The 23,613-nt window shown below is 49.2% G+C and overlaps 1 protein-coding gene across 2 annotated transcripts in view; it reads left to right on the forward strand.

Annotated features, from left to right (window-relative positions):
* Window positions 1-23,613, forward strand: part of LOC139477154 (protein maelstrom homolog) — a 35,250-nt gene that overhangs the window by 6,183 nt on the left and 5,454 nt on the right. The window contains exons 3-12 of one of the 2 annotated variants that reach the window (XM_071259704.1): window positions 883-964; window positions 2,291-2,437; window positions 3,448-3,489; window positions 3,872-4,005; window positions 5,029-5,234; window positions 9,444-9,506; window positions 12,141-12,366; window positions 14,871-14,958; window positions 19,397-19,486; window positions 20,690-20,892. In XM_071259704.1, coding sequence (XP_071115805.1) covers window positions 883-964; window positions 2,291-2,437; window positions 3,448-3,489; window positions 3,872-4,005; window positions 5,029-5,234; window positions 9,444-9,506; window positions 12,141-12,366; window positions 14,871-14,958; window positions 19,397-19,486; window positions 20,690-20,892 — 1,281 coding nt within the window. The remainder of the gene's footprint in view (window positions 1-882; window positions 965-2,290; window positions 2,438-3,447; window positions 3,490-3,871; window positions 4,006-5,028; window positions 5,235-9,443; window positions 9,507-12,140; window positions 12,367-14,870; window positions 14,959-19,396; window positions 19,487-20,689; window positions 20,893-23,613) is intronic. The other variant, XM_071259705.1, reaches the window with a different exon arrangement.

Raw genomic sequence — 23,613 nt, forward strand, 5'->3', positions numbered from 1 at the left:
GACCTGCATCACTTCGGGCTTTCCTCCCACATTAAGCTGACACACCGTGATATAACTGGAATATTGTTAAAAGCGGTGTTAAACCCAACTCACTCACTCACTAAGTAGAAAGTATCGATTCTTACCTTAATTGTTTTCTTGAATAAGTGTTTCACCAAACACTGATTACTAGAGAAATTGAGTAGTGAAAACGTAATTATATTTTCATCCATTGCGTCATACCTCACACTGCCAACTGTTAATCATTAGTGTGCCAGGTATTTGGCAATCCTGTCTATGAAAAAGATGGCTTACGCACCACAGATAAGTGCACATGCAAGTAACGCGTTACGTATCGGATAGTGAGCAAAGTCCTAGTAACATGCTCATTAATGTGTCTGTGAATCGCTCTTACTTGCAATATGACTGAAATATTGTTCACAGCAGTGTTTTTCTATCGTGTGGTTTTGTTTACATACAACCGCCTTCATGGTCTAGTGGTAGAGTGTCCGCCGGGAGAGTGGAATGTCCTGGGTTTGAAAACTTCCCCGTCATGTCAAAAGATGTAAAAAAATGGCACTTATTGTCTGGCGCTCGGCATTAAGGGGCTAAAACCAGGACTGGTTTGCTCGGAGTCAGTATACTGTGTCTGCATGAGTGGTGGTATTCAAGTTAAACTGCGGCATGGTATCTCAATGGGCTAGTGCTATAAAATCGACATCAGTCTGGACTAGTACAAGCACGCACGCACACACTGTGGTAATTATATATCTCTCGTGTTATCATTTTTCCGAAATTGAGCTTAACAGTCCTGCCATGGTTATATTTTGGGGATTTGGGGAGTCTTTTGATTCAACCAATACAGCAGCATGTACCCAGGATTATCTTCTGAAACTGTTTCAGCATCGGAAAGACCCGAGGATGGAGGAGAGCAGGAGAATAAAGAAGGGAAGGGAAGAAGTTGTCTCCTCTTGGAAGACTAAAGGTAGACTTGTGTGGCTGAAACACCATTGCTAGCAGTAAGAGGCAACAGAATGAATCATTAAAACACATCTGTGACATCATTCCATTGTTTGAACGCTCCATTATTTTTCAGGAATGCTTGTCAACTGTACGTACATCATCTTGAATTCTGGTTTATTTTTCAAATATTTTCAACTACAGAATATTTTTGTAAAAGTGTAAAAGTAGGGATGAGTTTTAAGTAGGGGAATATCCTCGTAACTCTCCATTCCTTAAAAATAATAATATTTTTAAGGAATGGAGAGTTACTCGGACATTCCCGTCTACGTAATCCGGATCAGTGACTTGCACCACTTCTGTGGTCACGTGGACAGAAATACTGTTGGGAGAGCAGTCGGTGGTTCGATCCCTGCCAAAGCATACCAAAAGACGTTAAGAATATCATGCTTGTTGTTACTGTGCCTGCCCCTCCGCATTAGAGGGTTAAAATAATGATTGGTCTGGAGAGCAGTCGGTGTTTCGATCCCCGCCCCCGGATACCAAACCATGTTAATAGATCATGCTTGTTGTTACCCTGCCTGGCATTAAGGGGTTAAAAAAAAGATTGGTCTGGAGAGCAGTCGGTGTTTCAATTCCCGCCCCCGCATACCAAACCATGTTAATAGATCATGCTTGTTGTTACCCTGCCTGGTGCTCCGCATTAAGGGGTTTTAAAAAAAATTGATCTGGAGAGCAGTCGGTGTTTCGATCCCCGCCCCCGCATACCAAACCATGTTAAAAGATCATGCTTGTTGTTACCCTGCCTGGCATTAAGGGGTTAAAACAAAGATTGGTCTGGAGAGCAGTCAGTGTTTCAATTCCCAGCCTCATCATACCAAAAGACGTGAAGATATGGTGCTTGTTGTTACCCTGCGTGGCGTAAACAGTAAGGGTCAAAAACAAGGATTGGTCCACTTGGAGTCAGTATGATGGGGTTGCCATGTTAGAACTATGGCATGGTATCTCTGTCATCTTCCTGAGTCAAGGGAGTTAGCTGACTGTAAAAGACTGACACACACACATGCGCATTGCTATATGAGCACAATCATCTTGAACACTGTTGGGATCTCAGGGAGGAACCACAAATGCGGGAGTCAGGAGACGAGCCCGCCACTTGACCGGCCGTTTAATCAAGACTGTCGGATGTTAGATAACAGCGCTTGATTGCGCTTACCTGCAACTAATCACATAACAAGAGCGGACATCTGTTGGCCTACATAATATGATACACTAGCTAGTTAAAAACTACTGTGTTTCAATTACAGATATTACAAACGCAATGTTTGACCTTCACCTTGTGTGGTTGCAGATGTCATGGAGGAGATGTTCTACTTCATCAACTTCCAGGTGCTCTGTCGCACAGAGGATGGGGATTATCTCCCCTGTGAGATTGCTGTCATAGAGTATAATCTGCAGAAGGGGATCACGAAGAAATTACATCGCTTCATTGAACCAGGTAAAGCTGACGAAACAAAACTGATGTCAAGATGATTTTAGTGGAAGCTTTGGGGTTTTTTTTCCGATATTTACGGTAGGGAGAGGCTTTACTATGATGTTTATGTCCAGAGTTATCTCCCTTCCAATGATAGACTGCTTCATACCAAAAGAGGTGAGGTGAGGTGAACTTGGGTTTAACGTCGCGTCCAAGATTATTGCACTTATATAGCGACGTGCATGTATGTGTATGTGTGTGTGTGGCTGCTTGTACTAGTCCGGACTGATGCCGATTTATAGTGCTAGCTCACTGAGATACCATGCCGCAGTTTAACATTAATACCCCACTCAGACACAGTATACTGACTCCGAGCCGACCAATCCTTGTTTTAGCCCCTTAATGCCGATTGCCAGACAGGGTAACAACAAGTACAATCTTTTAACGTCTTTTTGTATGACGCGGCCCGGGATCAAACCCTGGACCTTCCACTCTCCGGGCGGACGCTCTACCACAAGACCACGGAGGCGGTCATACCAAAAGACGTTTAAAGATGGTACTTGTTGTTACCCTGTCTGGCTCTCGGCATTAAGGACAATTAAAACAAGGACTGGTTGGCTAGGAGTCAGTATACTGTGGGGTTTTCATGTTAAACTGCGGCATGGTATCTCATTGAGCTAGCACTATAAAATAGGCATTATCACACGCACACACGCGCATGCATGTCCCAATATATGTTCAATAATCTCGGACACAACGTTAAACCTTTTTTCACCTCACCTTACCTTCTACGGATGTGTTTAGATCTTCACGCAGCAGTCGTCTAATATGCCACAATTCCCTGTGCAGAGTTGTGTCCCTTGGGCATGCCTGAAACCTATAACCGGGATTCGAACCCACAATCATAGGCTTCTGGCCTGCCCAAGGGACTCAACTCAGTGGATCGCTGCGCCTTAGATGACTGGGCCACTCGTAGCCCCATGTATATTTGACACCCGATGAGTTGTTTTTACAGTGTGAGTGTTTTGTTCCAGGGCGGATACCGACAGGCTACAGATATACCTGTATGACAAAAAGTGAGTATTGAAATATGTCTGGGTTCTGGGTTAAAATTGGTCCCATCAGCCTATACTGGATGAAAGAGTCAACCAGATGGATCGCCACGTCAGATTCAGCAACATGAAGACCCGTGAAGATTCCGGGGAAGAATAGGTCTTCAGCAACCCATACTTGCCGTAAAAGGTGACTATGCTTGTCGTTAAAGTCGACTAACGGGATCGAGTGGTCAGGCTCGCTGACTTGGTTGATGCATGTCATCGATCCCAATTGCATGGATCGATGCTCATGATATTGATCACTGGAGTGTCTGGTCCAGACTCGATCATTACAGACCGCAGTCATATAGCTGGAATATTGCTGAGTGCGGCGTTAAACAACAAACAAAACAAATCTTTTCAGGTGAGGAGAGCCATCAGATACCTGTGGAGAACTTTGAGTTGTCGGATGAGAACTATCGAGGCCTGTGGATACAGCTGGAGAACTTTGTCAACCCGAACGGGGAGAAACCTGACTACCCACCGCTGTACTGCCTTGTGAGTCTGCTCTATATCTGCCACACTTGCACAGCTTGAAATCCTTGACAAGAACAAAAATTCTGTCTCCAATGGTTACCATGGTAACGGTCAGTTGGATATAATTTATTCATTCACCCCCATACCGATACTTTGGTGGTGAAGCTGTGTCCCTTTGTCATGCCTACATTCTGTTTGCTGGTCATTTAATACAGGGGAGGATGATCCGGTTGCATTGATGAGAGGTGGGGGGTAGGGGTTGGGGTGGGGGCGGCAAAATTTATCCCAACTGTATTTTGGAGTTGGGGAAATGACACTTTTAGTTTTTCAGATATTTTTTTTTTTATGAATTTGAATATTTATCATTTGGTCATTATGGGAGGGCAAGGGTACTCCCAACCCCACCCCCCACCCCCCACCACCACCACCTTCATAAATGACCAGTAAATGTTCACGTTTATAAGTTTTCTATTTCAACTTAATCTCCCCTCCCCTCCCTCCCGCCCTCCCCTCACTCTCTCACTCACTAACTCACTCACTTATTATCTCCGATCCCCGACAGCGGCATACAAAAAGATGTTAAAACATGGTACTTGTTGTTACCCTGTCTGGCGCTCGGCATTAAGGGGCTAAATCAAGGACTGGCGGGCTCGGAGTCAGTATACTGTGTCTGAGTGGGGTATTCATGTTAAACTGCGGTATGGTATCTCAGTGAGCTAGCACTATAAATCGACTTCAGTCCGGACTAGTAAAAGCAGCCACACACGTACATGCACGTCACTATATAAGTGCAATAATCTTGGACGCAATGTTAAACCCAATTTCCCCTCACCATTCACCCCTTTTACTCATTCACCCACTCACTCACTCACTCACTCACTCACTCACTCACTCACTCACTCACTCACTCACCTTCACTCAATCACTCTCACTCACTCACTCACACTCACTGACTAACACTCACTCACTCACTCACTCACCCACTCCTCACTCACTCACTCACTCACTCACTCACTCACTCACTCACTCACTTATTGTCTTCAGACTGACTCATACGAGAAGACGGCGTACTGCCTGGAATGGATCTGTAACCACACATGTCTAGGAACGGTGAACCGTCTCCGCCGCGTCTATGACATCGGAGGCTTGGTGGCCGACCTCTACAACCACGCCGGGAAACAGGGCATCTCCATGACCTCCATCACCGACATGCTGACCTCCAGCAGCTGGGACTACGTATCTGGGACGAGGTAGAGATATATAACAAGCAGCTGGGACTATGTATCTGGGACGAGATGGGGATATATAACAAACAGCTGGGACTATGTATCAGGGACGAGGTGGGGGATTTATAACAAGCAGCTGGACTATGTATCAGGGTTTAGGTGGTGATATATAACAAGCAGTTGGGACTATGTATCAGGGACAAGGTGGAGATATATAACAAGCAGCTGGGACTATGTATCAGGGACGAGGTGGGGATATATAACAAGCAGCTGGGACTATGTATCAGGGACGAGGTGGAGATATATAACAAGCAGCTGGGACTATGTATCTGGGACAAGGTAAGGATATATAACAAGCAGCCGGGACTATGTATCTGGGACGAGGTGGAGATATATAACAAGCAGCTGGGACTATGTATCTGGGACGAGATGGGGATGTATAACAAGCAGCTGGGACTTTGTATCAGGGACGAGGTGGGGGATATATAACAAGCAGCTGGGACTTTGTATCAGGGACGAGGTGGGGGATATATAACAAGCATCTGGGACTTTGTATCAGGGACGAGGTGGGGGATATATAACAAGCAGCTGGGACTTTGTATCAGGGACGAGGTGGGGGATGTATAACAAGCAGCTGGGACTTTGTATCAGGGACGAGGTGGTGGATGTATAACAAGCAGCTGGGACTTTGTATCAGGGACGAGGTGGGGATATATAACAAGCAGCTGGGACTATGTATCAGGGATGAGGTGGGGATGTATAACAACATACTTTTGATACTGTTAGTCTGGTCATTCTGTAATTTAACCTCAAGAAAATTGCAACAGAATATTTTACGACTGTTTCCTTTTAATTGAATGTATTTGAGTTTGTATAAAAAAGTCTACCAAAATCAACCTTCGGGAAAATGGTTAATTCCCGCATCAAAAAAGATAAAAACCAACGAGGAGAATATGGCATCTACAGGTCGCCGTACATCAAGAAGAGCTCGCAAAGGGAGATAATTCGTAGTGATCCTGCTAATGCCTTGGAAAATATTCAGAAAAAAACAACGATAACGGAGCCGTATTATTTCATGGTAAGTTGACAAATATACATTTATTTAAAAATGAAATTAATAATGATGAAAATAATAGCAGTTGGCTTCCAATATACTTCTAACATGCCCATCAACCATAAATTGTGTAGCGTCTTCTGCTATATAACTACGGCCGCACCAGCAGAGAACATGTGTGTTAAACACGACCGATAACCATATTCCTGTCTTTTATGAATTCAACCAACATTGTTACAATTATTAGAAACATAATTATGTGAAAAATTAAATCGAAAAGTGGACCCTCTTTGATAAAATAAAAAATGTATGGAAGCCCATGAGTGACATGATGTATAATCATTTGCGTAATGCGTACGTAATTTGCATTTCATTAGATTCATTACGTTTTACAACCAATCTTGACAATATTGATATCGGAAAAAGTTGCCTATTTCTAAAACACCCGATATTGACATTTCTCGTCTTGAGTGCATTTGTTTTACTGTTTAAAGTCACAAAATTACTCTTTTAACCGGCTTGTAACTTTTTGTCTGGGAAATTGGTGAAAAACGGAACCAGGAAAATTCAGCAAATGCAGACGTAATTACTTGAAATATGTAGGAATTTAAACAACTTTACTCTCTTTTGGCACGATGCTGTAAGACCTTTTTCTTCTTTCAGAATTACGGCTACCATTCTGGAACGGCATGATCTCAGACAACAGCACCAGTGGATTCTGTACTCTGTTTCTTGACTTGAAACTAAATTTGTAGCAGGAGTAGACCAAATTCTGTCCCCAAAGATTGTTTGGAATACAGCGAGGCACTTGTGTGTTTATTCGCCGAAGGCGCAGGTTCGATTCCCCACATGGGTGCAATACGTAAAGCCCATTTCTGGTGTCCCTCGGGGCAATCTCATTAAAATCAAATCTTTGTACTCGCTACCGCCAAACAAAGATCTGAGGACATCCCATTAGGGGTCGCGTCAGAACGACCTTTCATCCAACCAATCAGAGCGTCGCTTACCAGATCATGAAAGGGACAGTCGGAACGTGTTTTCTAGTCATGCAACCACGAAATATTCTTATCAGTTTTTTTTAAATCGAGAGTACGTCAAAATATGTTTCGAAGCGTAGTCGCCAGTTTGAAACTAGTGTCGTTAAGCTCGAGAAAGCTGCCTTCTGATTGGCTGATGTCGATTTCTTGTCGGTCATTTCATTGGTCGGTCAAAATTCGAGAAAGGTCGCTCTGACATGACCCGTAATGGGATGTCCTCAGTCCTTTGTATAGCGGTAGCGAGAACTAAGATCTGATTTTAATGAGATTGCTCTCGGGGGCATGGATGGCCCAATCGTCTAAGGTGCCGCGATTTGCTGAAACCCCAGAAACCTATGATTGTGGGTTAGAATCCTGGTTCGCCCCGATTACGTTTCTAGGTTTGTCAACACCATACCCGTGCTCGTGGGTTTCACCGAAGAGGTAAACGTCTTAGACCTGCATCACTTCGGGCTTTCCTTCCACATTAAGCTGACACATTGTGATATAACTGGAATAATTTCAATAGCGGCGTCAAACCCAACTCACTCACTCAGGTGTCCCCCGCCTTGATATAACTGGAATATTGCTAAAAGCGGCGTAAAACCGTACTCACTCACTCACTCACTCACTTGAGCGTTTGCCATATTGCTATGCTATGCAATAGTCTATGATTATCTTGTACTGATACTCAAATAGAATAGATTCGCTCACTAAAATAAATGAATCTATAGTCAGTATAGCCTGTGTTCACTCAGCATATCAGCGACAGTAATAGATAACCGGCTGACATGAGTTTCGCCGGGGCCCCTTTCACCAGAATAGATTATAGTCGGCCAACTACCCATGCGTTAATAAGTTCCAGTTCTTTATGATATTAACATATTTATTTCCATAAAGTGGAGGGGTTGGCAAACAAGCAAATTTTGCTTATCTGAATGCCTCTCCCAAACATGATACACATACAAATTACAATGTATTAAAGTGATATGAGAAATAGCATACATGATATAATTGACATTAAAGATGATTATTGTTCTGTAAGTGTTTTATTACTGGATTATCTTTTGAAACTACAGCTACGTTATACTATTTACATCTAGCACAACAACATCACAGTATCATATATACTTGCCGTAAAAGGCGACTACTAACGGGATCGGGTGGTCAGTATCGCTGACTTGGTTGATGCATGTCATCGATCCGAAGTGCGTGGATCGATGCTCATGATGTCAATCACTGGATTGTCTGGCCCAGACTCGATTATTTACTGGCCGCCGTCATATAGCTGCAATATTGCTGAGCGCGGCATTATACAACCAAAAAAAAATTAACTTCTGAAATATGCAACCAATATACTTACTTAACGAATGAGTGTTCAACTATCAGTAGTTGTGAATGAGCATCGGAGTTTATAAAAGTTGAGGATTTATACGACAATAGTTTGGTAATAATTTTCTTTCAAATTTTAAACATGTATACTGGAACATATGATATTCATTTCCCCTTGTACGCGAGTCACAATTCGGGCAGAGTCTCAATCTTTTGAATTATATAAACGTCAAAACTGGCATCCAAATAACATAAAGTTGCAAATATTTCAGTCCCCCTCCCCCCCCCCCCCACACACACACAATTAGGTGATTTCTTCCACAATTAGTACATTAAGTTCTTAAAATGATATATTATCTTACATTTGAATATAATATGTATGACTTCATTCCAATATTTGAAAATCTATGGCAACATTTAACTTCTCGGCCACTCTTCATATATGTCCTCTATTTGACCTTGAACTATTATAATGTATTAAATTGGTCCCTGTGATATTTTTTATAAAGTAAATAAAAGTTGTATACCCAGACTGTTCTTTAATTTAGTTATATTAGAAAGAAAACTATAATAAATTTGAATCTCTTCCTTCCTACAAATATCCAAGAATACGAAAATACGAATTATATAGGCCTATATCTTGTGACCTTGAGAAAGGTCATTCCCATGAGTTGATTTTGGTAGACTTTTTTTTCCTGAAAGCTGACATGCTACCAAATAACATAAAGTATGAATTAATTCTGTTGCAATTTTCTTGAGGTTGGCCATTTTTTTCGACCAAAATGACGGGACTATGTTGGCTGTATCCTTCACTGAAGCAATCTGTTGCAGGTGCGACTGGCATGAGGAGAAGGAATGCAACTACTGCGCTCTGGCTGTCGTACAGAGATATGCGTAAGTTCACACTCCGGCGCAGTGGTGACTCAGCCTAACACCACTGCCACAGGCAAATTTGCATATCATGTGACCGGACTTTTCTCTTGTTTGTAAACAAACACGCTTTTTCAGAAATCAGTATAGAACTGACTAATGCAAGTGTTTGAGGGCTCTTTACATATTGTTTTGCATAATTGAATAGATATGCTACTACAACTGTGACAGTGAGTTGCATGACAATATATGTTTATTCATCAAGGTGACCGTATCGCTAGCTCTCCGTTGGGCTTCGATGACAGCACGTGGAGCCGTACAAACAAAGGATAACTATGCAAAAACAAGTAGATTTTTGCGTAAAGGATACTTTCTTAATGAACCATAACTATTCTTTGACATTTGTTTATGAAAATGTGTAGACTTGTCAAACATGAAACGGATGAAAAGCATATGCAATATCTTGAATGGACTGGGAAAAATGTGATGAATCGTCACATGGCGCTGGCCTGTTGCAGAGGTGCTGGCTGGCTGTCCGCGTGGAACTCTGGGTAGGAGAGTGGCGTAAGTTCACCTCCCCTTCTGCGGTGAAGATCCGGGGTTAGAATAGGTCTTCAGCAGCTCATGCTTGTAGTAAGAGGTGGTTGACGGTATCGGATGGTCAAGCTCGATGACTTGGTACAGCTTGTTGTTTCCCATTTGTGAAGATGTCAGTCCCTGGGTTGTCTGGTCCAGACTCGATTACGTGCTTGTTAAACTGCGACATCGGACCTCAGTAGACTAGCTCTATGAAAGAGGCCTCAAAGTTTAATTTTTTAACTAGTAGCCATATGCTACCAGTATATTTTTTCAGGTAGCCAGTGGTAAAATCAACAAGACAAGCCAAATGTTTAGGTAGCCAAAAACATTTGAAATTATCTTTTATCAATTAACTATTATAATTATACTTGTTTTTTTGTTATTGGTGACTCAAATGATGCAATTTATTTTGCTAGATGACATAGGTATATCCTTGCTTATCCAATGAGCATTGTCAAGTAAGATAAAATAGTTATTACATTATAATCATATATTTTTGTTGATTGTCGACTAAGGGAGGAATTATTTGTGAGCAGTTATTATTAGCAGACATGTTTTTCACGATCTGCTGTTCTTTTCGTTGGCATACATTTCGTTTTATAGGTCTTCGACAATGTGTGTTTAGATCGTATCTGAATATATTCAAAGTGATAAGACATTGAAAGCAAATACCGGTGTTGTAAATGGTGTTTCTATTTCATTATGAAATGAATATTGGTCCAGGTTCACTCTTTGGTTGAATTAACAACAATGAAATAATTTATTTCCCACAAAAGGTGCTCAGTAACATGAAGAAAAACCTCTGTTTTTGAAACCTCGTATGAATAAAAAGTTCGTCATATACACACCGCTAGAAAGCTTGTTTTTTTATCTACACGGTCATAACATCACCCGGAGCCGTTTCATATCTGTAGCAGTACTTACATGGAATTTTATTGGATAAAAATTGGTTTCTAATGATGCTTTTTTGCCGAAATCAGCTACAAGGTTCATGATTGGTCAAATTTGAGCATGTGACCTAGAACAGCAAAACAAATTACGGTACTGTCCTCGTGTGTGATGAATTTTAGATTTTGACGAAAGATGTTGGTTAAATCTTGTTATTCCCAACATTTTTAACCTGGCAGTCGCGATCTATATTGAAAAATATTGCACTTCATGGATGTATCATGCTAGGTTGCGAGCAAAGATTTTTCATGCATATATTTTGGCATTAAACATCATGTCCGAGCGAGGCAACGAAAGCCGAGATGTCATTTGACTTACATTACACGTGATTGCACGATATGATGGAAATAATGACTTAGATGTAAGTTTGACAACTTTTGGAAATATTTTTGTTCATTGTATTTATTACTTTGTATAATGTATTTAAAGATTTGCTTGAAACGTCTTTATTTGTTGTCTTTGACATGTTCTATGTGGACACCTTGTCGAAGTGTGTGTCCAAGAATTTTATTTTCAATGACATTGCGGCATATAGTGAATAATTCTTATCGATAAAAAAATATAAATTAAAATGGAATACATATTTCAGACATTGTGAAATGTGATAGATTTTATAAATGAATTATATGACAGGTAGATTCATAAAATTATATGCTATTTTGACATGACTACGGCTTGGCCAGTGTACTGGCCTACGGTGTTGACAGAGTTTACGTAACCGAATCCCTCGTAATGCTGCATTGATCTATTGGAATGTTAATGAAACAGATGATGAGAACGGTAAATGCTTTCCATTGCGACTGTGAAAACACTGGCGATCGAGAAAATGGTGTCATTCAAATTATTTATGTTTGTGTCCACGTATGTGACGCAATGGAGTTTAGTTACAACAAGATATTTTTCAATGTAGTCATTTGGCTACCTTTGAATTTTAGACAGTAGACAAATTGAAATTTAGGTCGCATCTTTGAGGCCTGTGAAACCAGTAATAATCCAGACAAGCAACCACACGCAAGCACGCATGCACATACACACACACACACACTCATGTGCATGCACGTCGCTATAAAATCTTGAATGTGATGTTAAACCCCATTTTGACTCACCCACCTTGGATTGATGGTGTTTCAGCTACGCCATCTCGGACGCCTTGTCCCAGATCTTCAACTTCAAACTGACGGAGAAGCACCTTCCCTGCAGTTCCAACAAGCCGTCCGGCTACATCAACATACCCCCCTCCATTGTGTCCATCCCGTCTCGGGCAGCTCGGCCCAACTCACAGGGCAGGGGCTGGACCCCCGGGGCAAGGCAGGGGCTAGGGAGGGGCACCACGAGGGAGACAGGTTACAGTCAGCAGGTGGGTGCAGCACAGGGTTAGATGTCGGAACTGAGAACAGTCACACAAGTCCCGGGGAGACAGGTGGGAGTGTGAGGTGGGTGGGAGGGTGAGGTGGGTGGGAGGGTGAGACAAGTGGGAGGGTGAGGTGGGTGGGAGGGTGAGACAATTGGGAGGGTGAGACAAGTGGAAGGAGGAGACAATTGGGAGGGTGAGACAAGTGGAAGGAGGAGACAATTGGGAGGGGGAGACAAGTGGGAGGGTGAGACAAGTGGGAGGGTGAGACAATTGGGAGGGGGAGACAATTGGGAGGGGAGACAAGTGGGAGGGTGAGACAAGTGGGAGGGGGAGACAAGTGGGAGGGGGAGACAAGTGGGAGGGGAGACAATTGGGAGGGGGAGACAAGTGGGACGGGGAGACAAGTGGGAGGGGGAGACAAGTGGGAGGGGGAGACAAGTGGGAGGGGAGACAATTGGGAGGGTGAGACAAGTGGAAGGAGGAGACAATTGGGAGGGGGAGACAAGTGGGAGGGTGAGACAAGTGGGAGGGTGAGACAATTGGGAGGGGGAGACAATTGGGAGGGGAGACAAGTGGGAGGATGAGACAAGTGGGAGGATGAGACAAGTGGGAGGGGGAGACAAGTGGGAGGGGGAGACAAGTGGGAGGATGAGACAAGTGGGAGGATGAGACAAGTGGGAGGGGGAGACAAGTGGGAGGATGAGACAAGTGGGAGGGGGAGACAAGTGGGAGGGGGAGACAAGTGGGAGGGGGAGACAAGTGGGAGGGTGTGACAAGTGGGAGGGGGAGACAAGTGGGAGGAGGAGACAATTGGGAGGGGGAGACAAGTGGGAGGGGGAGACAAGTGGGAGGGGGAGACAAGTGGGAGGGGGAGACAATTGGGAGGGGGAGACAAGTGGGAGGGGGAGACAATTGGGAGGGGGAGACAAGTGGGAGGATGAGACAAGTGGGAGGGGGAGACAAGTGGGAGGATGAGACAAGTGGGAGGGGGAGACAAGTGGGAGGATGAGACAAGTGGGAGGGGGAGACAAGTGGGAGGATGAGACAAGTGGGAGGATGAGACAAGTGGGAGGGGGAGACAAGTGGGAGGGGGAGACAAGTGGGAGGATGAGACAAGTGGGAGGATGAGACAAGTGGGAGGGGGAGACAAGTGGGAGGATGAGACAAGTGGGAGGATGAGACAAGTGGGAGGGGGAGACAAGTGGGAGGATGAGACAAGTGGGAGGGGGAGACAAGTGGGAGGATGAGACAAGTGGGAGGGTGTGACAAGTGGGAGGGGGAGACAAGTGGGAGGAGGAGACAATTGGGAGGGGGAGACAAGTGGGAAGGGGGAGACAAGTGGGAGGAGGAGACAAGTGGGAGGGGGAGACAATTGGGAGGGGGAGACAAGTGGGAAGGGGGAGACAAGTGGGAGGAGGAGACAATTGGGAGGGGGAGACAAGTGGGAAGGGGGAGACAAGTGGGAGGAGGAGACAAGTGGGAGGGGGAGACAAGTGGGAAGGGGGAGACAAGTGGGAGGGGGAGACAAGTGGGAGGGGGAGACAAGTGGGAAGGGGGAGACAAGTGGGAGGGGGAGACAAGTGGGAGGAGGAGACAAGTGGGAGGGGGAGACAAGTGGAAGGGGGAGACAAGTGGGAGGGGGAGACAAGTGGAAGGGGGAGACAAGTGGGACGGGGGAGACAAGTGGGAAGGGGGAAACAGGTAGGAGGCAAAGGGAGGGGGAGGCACGTGGGAGGGGGAGATACATGGGAGCGGGAGACAAAGAGGAGGCAAGGGGGGGACAAAGGGAGGGGTGACACATGAAAGGCGAGACATCGGGAGGCAAAGAGGGTGGCACAAAGGGAGGCTGAGACAGGTGGGAGTGGGAGGCAAAGGGAGGGGATGGGGCGACACAGATCAGATGGGAGGGGAGGCATGCAGAAGGGGGTGGGAGGGGGAGACAAGTGGGAGGGGAGGCGGACGCGTGTAGAAGGGGGGGGGGAGGGGGAGGCGGAGGCATGTAGAAGGGGGTGGGAGGGGGAGACAAGTGGGAGGGGAGGCGGAGGCATGCAGAAGGGGGTGGGAGGGGGAGACAAGTGGGAGGGGAGGCAGACGCGTGTAGAAGGGGGGGAGGGGGAGGCGGAGGCATGTAGAAGGGGGTGGGAGGGGGAGACAAGTGGGAGGGGAGGCAGACGCGTGTAGAAGGGGGGGGAGGCGGAGGCATGTAGAAGGGGGTGGGAGGGGGAGGCAGGTGGGCGAGGTAGTTGATGTGCCAGTGATATTGTAAATGTCAGTTTTGCCAGTTACTCTTTGATATGCAGTAAGTATGTGGTGTGTGCACAAACAGATAATACATTTTATACATGTTTTGACTTTTCACCAATGGACTATCATTTTGAAAAATAAGGATGATTTATTGTATTTGAATTTTACTTACTTACGTTAGTACACTCTTTTATGACCTTGACCTAGGCCTACAGTACCCTGGTGGCATTATTTCTAAGATCATTGATGAAATGATTTTTCAGCAGCAGCGCCACCTGGAGGAGGAAGAAGAGGAAGTGGAGGCAGAACTTGAGGATTACAAGACCAGAGTGAGGAGGCCCAAGATGCCTGGTAGGTGAGGGGGCCCAAGTTGTCTGGTAGGTGAGGTGGCCCAAGTTGTCTGGTAGGTGAGGTGGCCCAAGTTGCCTGGTAGGTGAGGGGGCCCAAGTTGTCTGGTAGGTGAGGCGGCCCAAGTTGTCTGGTAGGTGAGGGGGCCCATGTTGCCTGGTAGGTGAAGGGGCCCAAGTTGTCTGGTAGGTGAGGGGGCCCAAGTTGTCTGGTAGGTGAGGCGGCCCAAGTTGCCTGGTAGGTGAGGCGGCCCAAGTTGTCTGGTAGGTGAGGCGGCCCAAGTTGCCTGGTAGGTGAGGCGGCCCAAGTTGCCTGGTAGGTGAGGGGGCCCTAGTTGTCTGGTAGGTGAGGCGGCCCAAGTTACCTGGTAGGTGAAGGGGCCCAAGTTGTCTGGTAGGTGAGGTGGACCAAGTTGTCTGGTAGGTGAGGCGGCCCAAGTTGTCTGGTAGGTGAAGGGGCCCAAGTTACCTGGTAGGTGAGGTGGCCCAAGTTACCTGGTAGGTGAGGTGGACCAAGTTCTCTGGTAGGTGAGGGGGCCCAAGTTACCTGGTAGGTGAGGGGGCCCAAGTTGTCTGGTAGGTGAGGTGGACCAAGTTGTCTGGTAGGTGAGGGGGCCCAAGTTACCTGGTAGGTGAAGGGGCCCAAGTTGTCTGGTAGGTGAGGCGGCCCAAGTTGTCTGGTAGATGAGGCGGCCCAAGTTACCTGGTAGGTGAGGCGGCCCAAGTTGTCTGGTAGGTGAGGCGGCCCAAGTTGTCTGGTAGATGAGGCGGCCCAAGTTGTCTGGTAGGTGAGGTGACCCAAGTTGTCTGGTAGGTGAGGGGGCCCAAGTTGTCTGGTAGGTGAGAGGGCCCAAGTTGTCTGGTAGGTGAGGCGGCCCAAGTTGTCTGGTAGGTGAGGCGGCCCAAGTTGTCTGGTAGGTGAAGGGGCCCAAGTTGTCTGGTAGGTGAGGGGGCCCAAGTTGTCTGGTAGGTGAAGGGGCCCAAGTTACCTGGTAGGTGAGGCGGCCCAAGTTGTCTGGTAGGTGAGGGGGCCCAAGTTGTCTGGTAGGTGAAGGGGCCCAAGTTACCTGGTAGGTGAGGCGGCCCAAGTTGTCTTGTAGGTGAGGGGGCCCAAGTTACCTGGTAGGTGAGGCGGCCCAAGTTGTCTGGTAGGTGAGGGGGCCCAAGTTGTCTGGTAGGTGAGGGGGCCCAAGTTGCCTGGTAGGTGAGGCGGCCCAAGTTACGTGGTAGGTGAAGGGGCCCAAGTTGTCTGGTAGGCGGCCCAAGTTGCCTGGTAGGTGAGGGGGCCCAAGTTACCTGGTAGGTGAAGGGGCCCAAGTTACCTGGTAGGTGAGGCAGCCCAAGTTACCTGGTAGGTGAGGTGGCCCAAGTTACGTGGTAGGTGAAGGGGCCCAAGTTACCCGGTAGGTGAAGGGGCCCAAGTTGTCTGGTAGGTGAAGGGGCCCAAGTTGTCTGGTAGGTGAGGGGGCCCAAGTTGTCTGGTAGGTGAGGCGGCCCAAGTTGTCTGGTAGGTGAGGGGGCCCAAGTTGTCTGGTAGGTGAGGCAGCCCAAGTTGTCTGGTAGGTGAAGGGGCCCAAGTTGCCTGGTAGGTGAGGCAGCCCAAGTTGTCTGGTAGGTGAGGGGGCCCAAGTTGCCTGGTAGGTGAGGTGGACCAAGTTGTCTGGTAGGTGAAGGGGCCCAAGTTGTCTGGTAGGTGAGGGGGCCCAAGTTGTCTGGTAGGTGAGGTGGACCAAGTTGTCTGGTAGGTGAAGGGGCCCAAGTTGCCTGGTAGGTAAGGCAGCCCAAGTTGTCTGGTAGGTGAGGGGGCCCAAGTTGTCTGGTAGGTGAGGCGGCCCAAGTTGCCTGGTAGGTGAGGCGGCCCAAGTTGTCTGGTAGGTGAGGGGGCCCAAGTTGCCTGGTAGGTGAGGCGGCCCAAGTTGTCTGGTAGGTGAGGGGGCCCAAGTTACCTGGTAGGTGAGGGGGCCCAAGTTACCTGGTAGGTGAGGCGGCCCAAGTTGCCTGGTAGGTGAGGGGGCCCAAGTTGCCTGGTAGGTGAGGCGGCCCAAGTTGTCTGGTAGGTGAGGGGGCCCAAGTTGCCTGGTAGGTGAGGCGGCCCAAGTTGCCTGGTAGGTGAGGGGGCCCAAGTTGTCTGGTAGGTGAGGCGGCCCAAGTTGTCTGGTAGGTGAGGGGGCCCAAGTTGTCTGGTAGGTGAGGGGGCCCAAGTTGTCTGGTAGGTGAGGGGGCCCAAGTTGTCTGGTAGGTGAGGGGGCCCAAGTTGTCTGGTAGGTGAGGGGGCCCAAGTTGTCTGGTAGGTGAGGGGGCCCAAGTTGTCTGGTAGGTGAGGGGGCCCAAGTTACCTGGTAAGTGAGGCGGCCCAAGTTGCCTGGTAGGTGAGGGGGCCCAAGTTACGTGGTAGGTGAGGTGGCCCAAGTTGTCTGGTAGGTGAGGCGGCCCAAGTTGTCTGGTAGGTGAGGGGGCCCAAGTTGTCTGGTAGGTGAGGGGGCCCAAGTTGTCTGGTAGGTGAGGGGGCCCAAGTTGCCTGGTAGGTGAGGTGGCCCAAGTTACCTGGTAGGTGAGGGGGCCCAAGTTGTCTGGTAGGTGAGGGGGCCCAAGTTGTCTGGTAGGTGAGGCGGCCCAAGTTGCCTGGTAGGTGAGGTGGCCCAAGTTGTCTGGTAGGTGAGGTGGCCCAAGTTGTCTGGTAGGTGAGGCGGCCCAAGTTGTCTGGTAGGTGAGGGGGCCCAAGTTGTCTGGTAGGTGAGGGGGCCCAAGTTGCCTGGTAGGTGAGGCGGCCCAAGTTGTCTGGTAGGTGAGGGGGCCCAAGTTACCTGGTAGGTGAGGGGGCCCAAGTTACCTGGTAGGTGAGGCGGCCCAAGTTGCCTGGTAGGTGAGGGGGCCCAAGTTGCCTGGTAGGTGAGGCGGCCCAAGTTGTCTGGTAGGTGAGGGGGCCCAAGTTGCCTGGTAGGTGAGGCGGCCCAAGTTGCCTGGTAGGTGAGGGGGCCCAAGTTGTCTGGTAGGTGAGGCGGCCCAAGTTGTCTGGTAGGTGAGGGGGCCCAAGTTGTCTGGTAGGTGAGGGGGCCCAAGTTGTCTGGTAGGTGAGGGGGCCCAAGTTGTCTGGTAGGTGAGGTGGACCAAGTTGTCTGGTAGGTGAGGCGGCCCAAGTTGTCTGGTAGGTGAGGTGGACCAAGTTGTCTGGTAGGTGAGGGGGCCCTATTTGTCTGGTAGGTGAAGGGGACCAAGTTGTCTGGTAGGTGAGGTGGACCAAGTTGTCTGGTAGGTGAGGCGGCCCAAGTTGTCTGGTAGGTGAAGGGGCCCAAGTTACGTGGTAGGTGAGGTGGCCCAAGTTACCTGGTAGGTGAGGTGGACCAAGTTCTCTGGTAGGTGAGGGGGCCCAAGTTACCTGGTAGGTGAGGGGGCCCAAGTTGTCTGGTAGGTGAGGTGGACCAAGTTGTCTGGTAGGTGAGGGGGCCCAAGTTACCTGGTAGGTGAAGGGGCCCAAGTTGTCTGGTAGGTGAGGCGGCCCAAGTTGTCTGGTAGATGAGGCGGCCCAAGTTACCTGGTAGGTGAGGCGGCCCAAGTTGTCTGGTAGGTGAGGCGGCCCAAGTTGTCTGGTAGGTGAGGCGGCCCAAGTTGTCTGGTAGGTGAGGTGACCCAAGTTGTCTGGTAGGTGAGGGGGCCCAAGTTGTCTGGTAGGTGAGAGGGCCCAAGTTGTCTGGTAGGTGAGGCGGCCCAAGTTGTCTGGTAGGTGAGGCGGCCCAAGTTGTCTGGTAGGTGAAGGGGCCCAAGTTGTCTGGTAGGTGAGGGGGCCCAAGTTGTCTGGTAGGTGAAGGGGCCCAAGTTACCTGGTAGGTGAGGCGGCCCAAGTTGTCTGGTAGGTGAGGGGGCCCAAGTTGTCTGGTAGGTGAAGGGGCCCAAGTTACCTGGTAGGTGAGGCGGCCCAAGTTGTCTGGTAGGTGAGGGGGCCCAAGTTGTCTGGTAGGTGAAGGGGCCCAAGTTGCCTGGTAGGTGAAGGGGCCCAAGTTGTCTGGTAGGTGAAGGGGCCCAAGTTGTCTTGTAGGTGAGGGGGCCCAAGTTACGTGGTTGGTGAAGGGGCCCAAGTTGTCTGGTAGGTGAGGGGGCCCAAGTTGTCTGGTAGGTGAGGGGGCCCAAGTTGCCTGGTAGGTGAGGGGGCCCATGTTGCCTGGTAGGTGAAGGGGCCCAAGTTGCCTGGTAGGTGAGGGGGCCCAGGTTTCACTGATGGGAATAAAAATAAATGACTCTGCAGCATGTGTCAGTACATATTCCCAAATTTGAATTAAGTATTCCCAATTCATGCTGTTATAACATTATGTTATTGCAGGGTGACTTGTTTTTCACTGATAACAGGACCAATACAGATTCCTTTGAACTTAAGCAAACAAGAATTTATTAAAATCCAAGGGCACTTAGTTTGACATTCGAGATAAGTTTGTGTGTGTGTGTTCCAGCTGCCTCAGGGTGGGGCCCTGTCCCTGGGGTCAACTCCACCCCCAGCCTTGACTCCCAGGACGCTTCTCAGTGGCCAAGTCTCGGAGCAGGTAAGTTGAGCAGTGTGTAGAGGTGCGGAAGGTCTGAATAATAGAGGGAGTGACTTGCCGGCTGCTCGGACACATCTTCCCGAGGCAAGAGAGTTAACTGACTTTAAAAGTCCAGTTTCAACCCTTCCTGAACTAGGCTGGAATTACTGGGCTCGATCGTTGCACCACCAGTGGCTATTACCAACAATGTCCCCTCTAAGCCTCTCCTATGGACCAATGAGATTCCACCTCTCGTATCACTTGCGTTAGCTTCACACAAAATGGTGGCGCCCAGTCAGGACGATCTGTTCGATAATCAAGATCTATATTGTGATAAAACGGGTCTTGCATTGCGAAATGCATCAAATCACGTGAGCACCTGGATTAAAATCATGAAAGGATTTGGAAAATATCTGCTGGCGATATTGGCGAATATTGGCGATGCACATGCTTTGCAAACCCTGCAATCGATCGAAATCTGCATGACAGTTTACGAACCAGATTTTGATTTTGGTGCGCGATTTTGATTGGACTATGCATAGTCCAGACAAAAGGTAACTCCATAATGCCAGCCTAGATCGGCCAGGGTGGAAACTGGACTTTTAACTCCTTTGCCTCGGGAACATGCTCGGATACGGATACTCATGAATTTCTTTGAATCTGTAAACATCTAATACCTGCTTTCCACACACAGCAAGCTGACAGTCTGTGGTGTGGCTGAAATATTCGCTCACACACCCTTTTTTAAAATGTATAATGAAATGATAGTTAGATGGTGTGCAAGAATATTGCTGACCACAGCAATAATCAAAATTCAGTTTGTATCCTGCTAATAGAAGATTGTTCCAGTGTTCAATTATATTCATCTCCATTTGTGACATGGACCCATGAAGATCTCGGGTAGAATAGGTCTTCAGGAACCCATGCTTGCTGTAAAAGGCGACTAGGCTTGTCATAAGAGGTGGCTTACGGGATCAGGTGGTTGATACATGTGTGAATCAATGCGCATGATATCGATCACTGGATTGTCTGGTCCAGACTCAATTATTTACAGACCACCGTCACATATCTGGACTATTGCTGAGTGTGGCGTTAAACAACAAACAAACAAACAAACAAAAAACACTGTGTATTAAAGACAAATATGAACTGATGAAGTGTCCAGGCTGATGCAGAGGCTTGATGAAAGGATTGAACGTTGAAAAGGTTATGTTGTCATTTCAGGTCCAGGATCTCATAAGTTTGCTGGAAGAGTGCAGCCCCCTGACCCTAGTAGTGCCCCGCCGCCACCCCTAGCGTGGCAGGCCCCAGCAGGTGCCCCTGGGGTGGGGCTTGGCAGGGGCCGGGGCCGAGGAGCTCCATCAGCTGCAGGAGATATGAAGGACATAGCAGCCAACATCCTCACAAAGCCAGGCTATCAGCCACAGGTGAGGGTGGTGCGCCTGGGGTGAGGCTAGGCAGGTGCCCCCAGGTTCTTCTAATGCATGCTAGATAATCGTTGGATTAGTGGAGCAGGTGGGGCTAGGCAGGTTCTCCTTGACTGGGGCTAGGCAGATTCTCCTGGACTGGGGCTAGGCAGATTCTCCTGGACTGGGGCTAGGCAGATTCTCCTGGACTGGGGCTAGGCAGATTCTCCTGGACTAGATGGGGCTGGGCAGGTTCTCCTGGACTAGATGGGGCTGTGCAGGTTGTCCTAGACAGGGTGGGGCTAGGCAGGTTCTCCTTGACTGGGGCTAGGCAGGTTCTCCTTGACTGGGGCTAGGCAGGTTCCTCTGGACTTGGGCTAGGCAGGTTCCTCTGGACTTGGGCTAGGCAGGTTCCTCTTGACTGGGGCTAGGCAGGTTCCTCTGTACTTGGGCTAGGCAGGTTCCTCTGGACTTGGGCTAGGCAGGTTCCTCTGGACTGGGCCTGGGCAGGTTGTCCTTGACTGGGGCAGGGCAGGTTCTCCTTGACTGGGGCAAGGCAGGTGCTCCTTGACTTGGGCTAGGCAGGTTCTCCTCGACTGGGGCTGGGCAGGTTCTCCTCAACTGGGGCTGGGCAGGTTCTCCTGGACTAGATAGGGCTAGGCAGGTTCTCCTTGACTGGGGCTGGGCAGGTAGTCCTGGACTAGATGGGGCTGGGCAGGTTCTCCTGGACTAGATGGGGCTGGGCAGGTTGTCCTAGACTGGGTGGGGCTGTGCAGGTTCTGGACAGGGGCTATGAATGATCTCCTGGACTGGGGCTATGCAGGTTCTCCTGGACTGGGGCTAGGCAGGTTCCTCTGGACTTGGGCTAGGCAGGTTCCTCTGGACTGGGGCTAGGCAGGTTCCTCTGGACTGGGGCTAGTCAGGTTCCTCTGTACTTGGGCTAGGCAGGTTCTCCTGGACTGGGGCTGGGCAGGTTCTCCTGGACTGGGGCTGGGCAGGTTCTCCTGGACTAGATGGGGCTGGGCAGGTTCTCCTGGATTAGATGGGGATGGGCAGGTAGTCCTAGACTGGGTGGGGCTAGGCAGGTTCTGGACAGGGGCTATGAATGATCCGGACTGGGGCTATGCAGGTTCTCCTTGACTGGGGCTAGGCAGGTTTTCCTTGACTAGATGGGGCTGGGCAGGTTCTCCTGGACTAGATGGGGCTGGGCAGGTTGTCCTAGACTGGGTGGGGCTAGGCAGGTTCTGGACTGGGGCTAGGCAGGTTCTCCTGGCCTTGGGCTGTGCAGGTTCTCCTTGACTGGGGCTGTGCAGGTTCTCCTTGACTGGGGCTGTGCAGGTTCCTCTGGACTGGGGCTGTGCAGGTTCCTCTGGACTGGGGCTAGGCAGATTCTCCTGGACTGGGGCTAGGCAGATTCTCCTGGACTGGGGCTAGGCAGGTTCTCCTTGACTAGATGGGGCTGTGCAGGTTCTCCTGGACTAGATGGGGCTAGGCAGGTTCTCCTGGACTAGATGGGGCTAGGCAGATTCTCCTGGACTGGGGCTAGGCTGGTTCTCCTGGCCTAGATGGGGCTGGGCAGGTTCTCCTGGACTAGATGGGGCTGTGCATGTTGTCCTAGACTGGGTGGGGCTAGGCAGGTTCTGGACAGGGGCTAGGCAGGTTCTCCTGGACTGGGGCTAGGCAGATTCCTCTGGACTGGGGCTAGGCAGGTTCTCCTGGACTAGATGGGGCTGGGCAGGTTCTCCTTGACTAGATGGGGCTGGGCAGGTACTCCTTGACTAGATGGGGCTGGGCAGGTGTCCCTTGGGTGGGGCTGAGCCGTTTACTACTTGTAAGGTTCTGGACAGGGGCTATGAATGATCTCCTGGACTTGGGCTAGGCAGGTTCTGGACAGGGGCTGGGCAGGTTCTCCTGGACTTGGGCTATGCAGGTTCTCCTTGACTTGGGCTAGGCAGGTTCCTCTGGACTGGGGCTAGGCAGATTCTCTTGGACTGGGGCTAGGCAGATTCTCCTTGACTTGGGCTAGGCAGGTTCTCCTGGACTAGATGGGGCTGGGCAGGTTCTCCTTGACTAGATGGGGCTAGGCAGGTTCTCCTGGACTAGATGGGGCTGGGCAGGTGTCCCTTGGGTGGGGCTGAGCAGGTACTACTTGTCAGGGGGCTAGGCAAGTTGCCATTGGGTTTGACAAGGCAGCTGCCCCACTAAATGTCTGTCGTGTCCCCTTTTGATGAAGTTACCCCAGGCACCCCTTGGGATCTTTGCTGGGCAGTTACCCCTTGGCTAGTCATGCTAGGCTAATGCATGCTAGATAATCGTTGGATTAGTGGAGCAGGTGGGGCTAGGCAGGTTCTCCTTGACTGGGGCAAGGCAGGTGCTCCTTGACTTGGGCTAGGCAGGTTCTCCTTGACTGGGGCTAGGCAGATTCCTCTGGACTGGGGCTAGGCAGGTTCTCCTGGACTAGATGGGGCTGGGCAGGTTCTCCTTGACTAGATGGGGCTGGGCAGGTACTCCTTGACTAGATGGGGCTGGGCAGGTGTCCCTTGGGTGGGGCTGAGCAGGTACTACTTGTAAGGTTCTGGACAGGGGCTATGAATGATCTCCTGGACTTGGGCTAGGCAGGTTCTGGACAGGGGCTGGGCAGGTTCTCCTGGACTTGGGCTAGGCAGGTTCCTCTGGACTGGGGCTAGGCAGATTCTCTTGGACTGGGGCTAGGCAGATTCTCCTTGACTTGGGCTAGGCAGG

This window comes from Haliotis cracherodii, unplaced genomic scaffold (assembly GCF_022045235.1).
Source record: "Haliotis cracherodii isolate W230 unplaced genomic scaffold, xgHalCrac1.p SCAF_31, whole genome shotgun sequence".
Lineage (NCBI taxonomy): Eukaryota > Metazoa > Mollusca > Gastropoda > Lepetellida > Haliotidae > Haliotis > Haliotis cracherodii.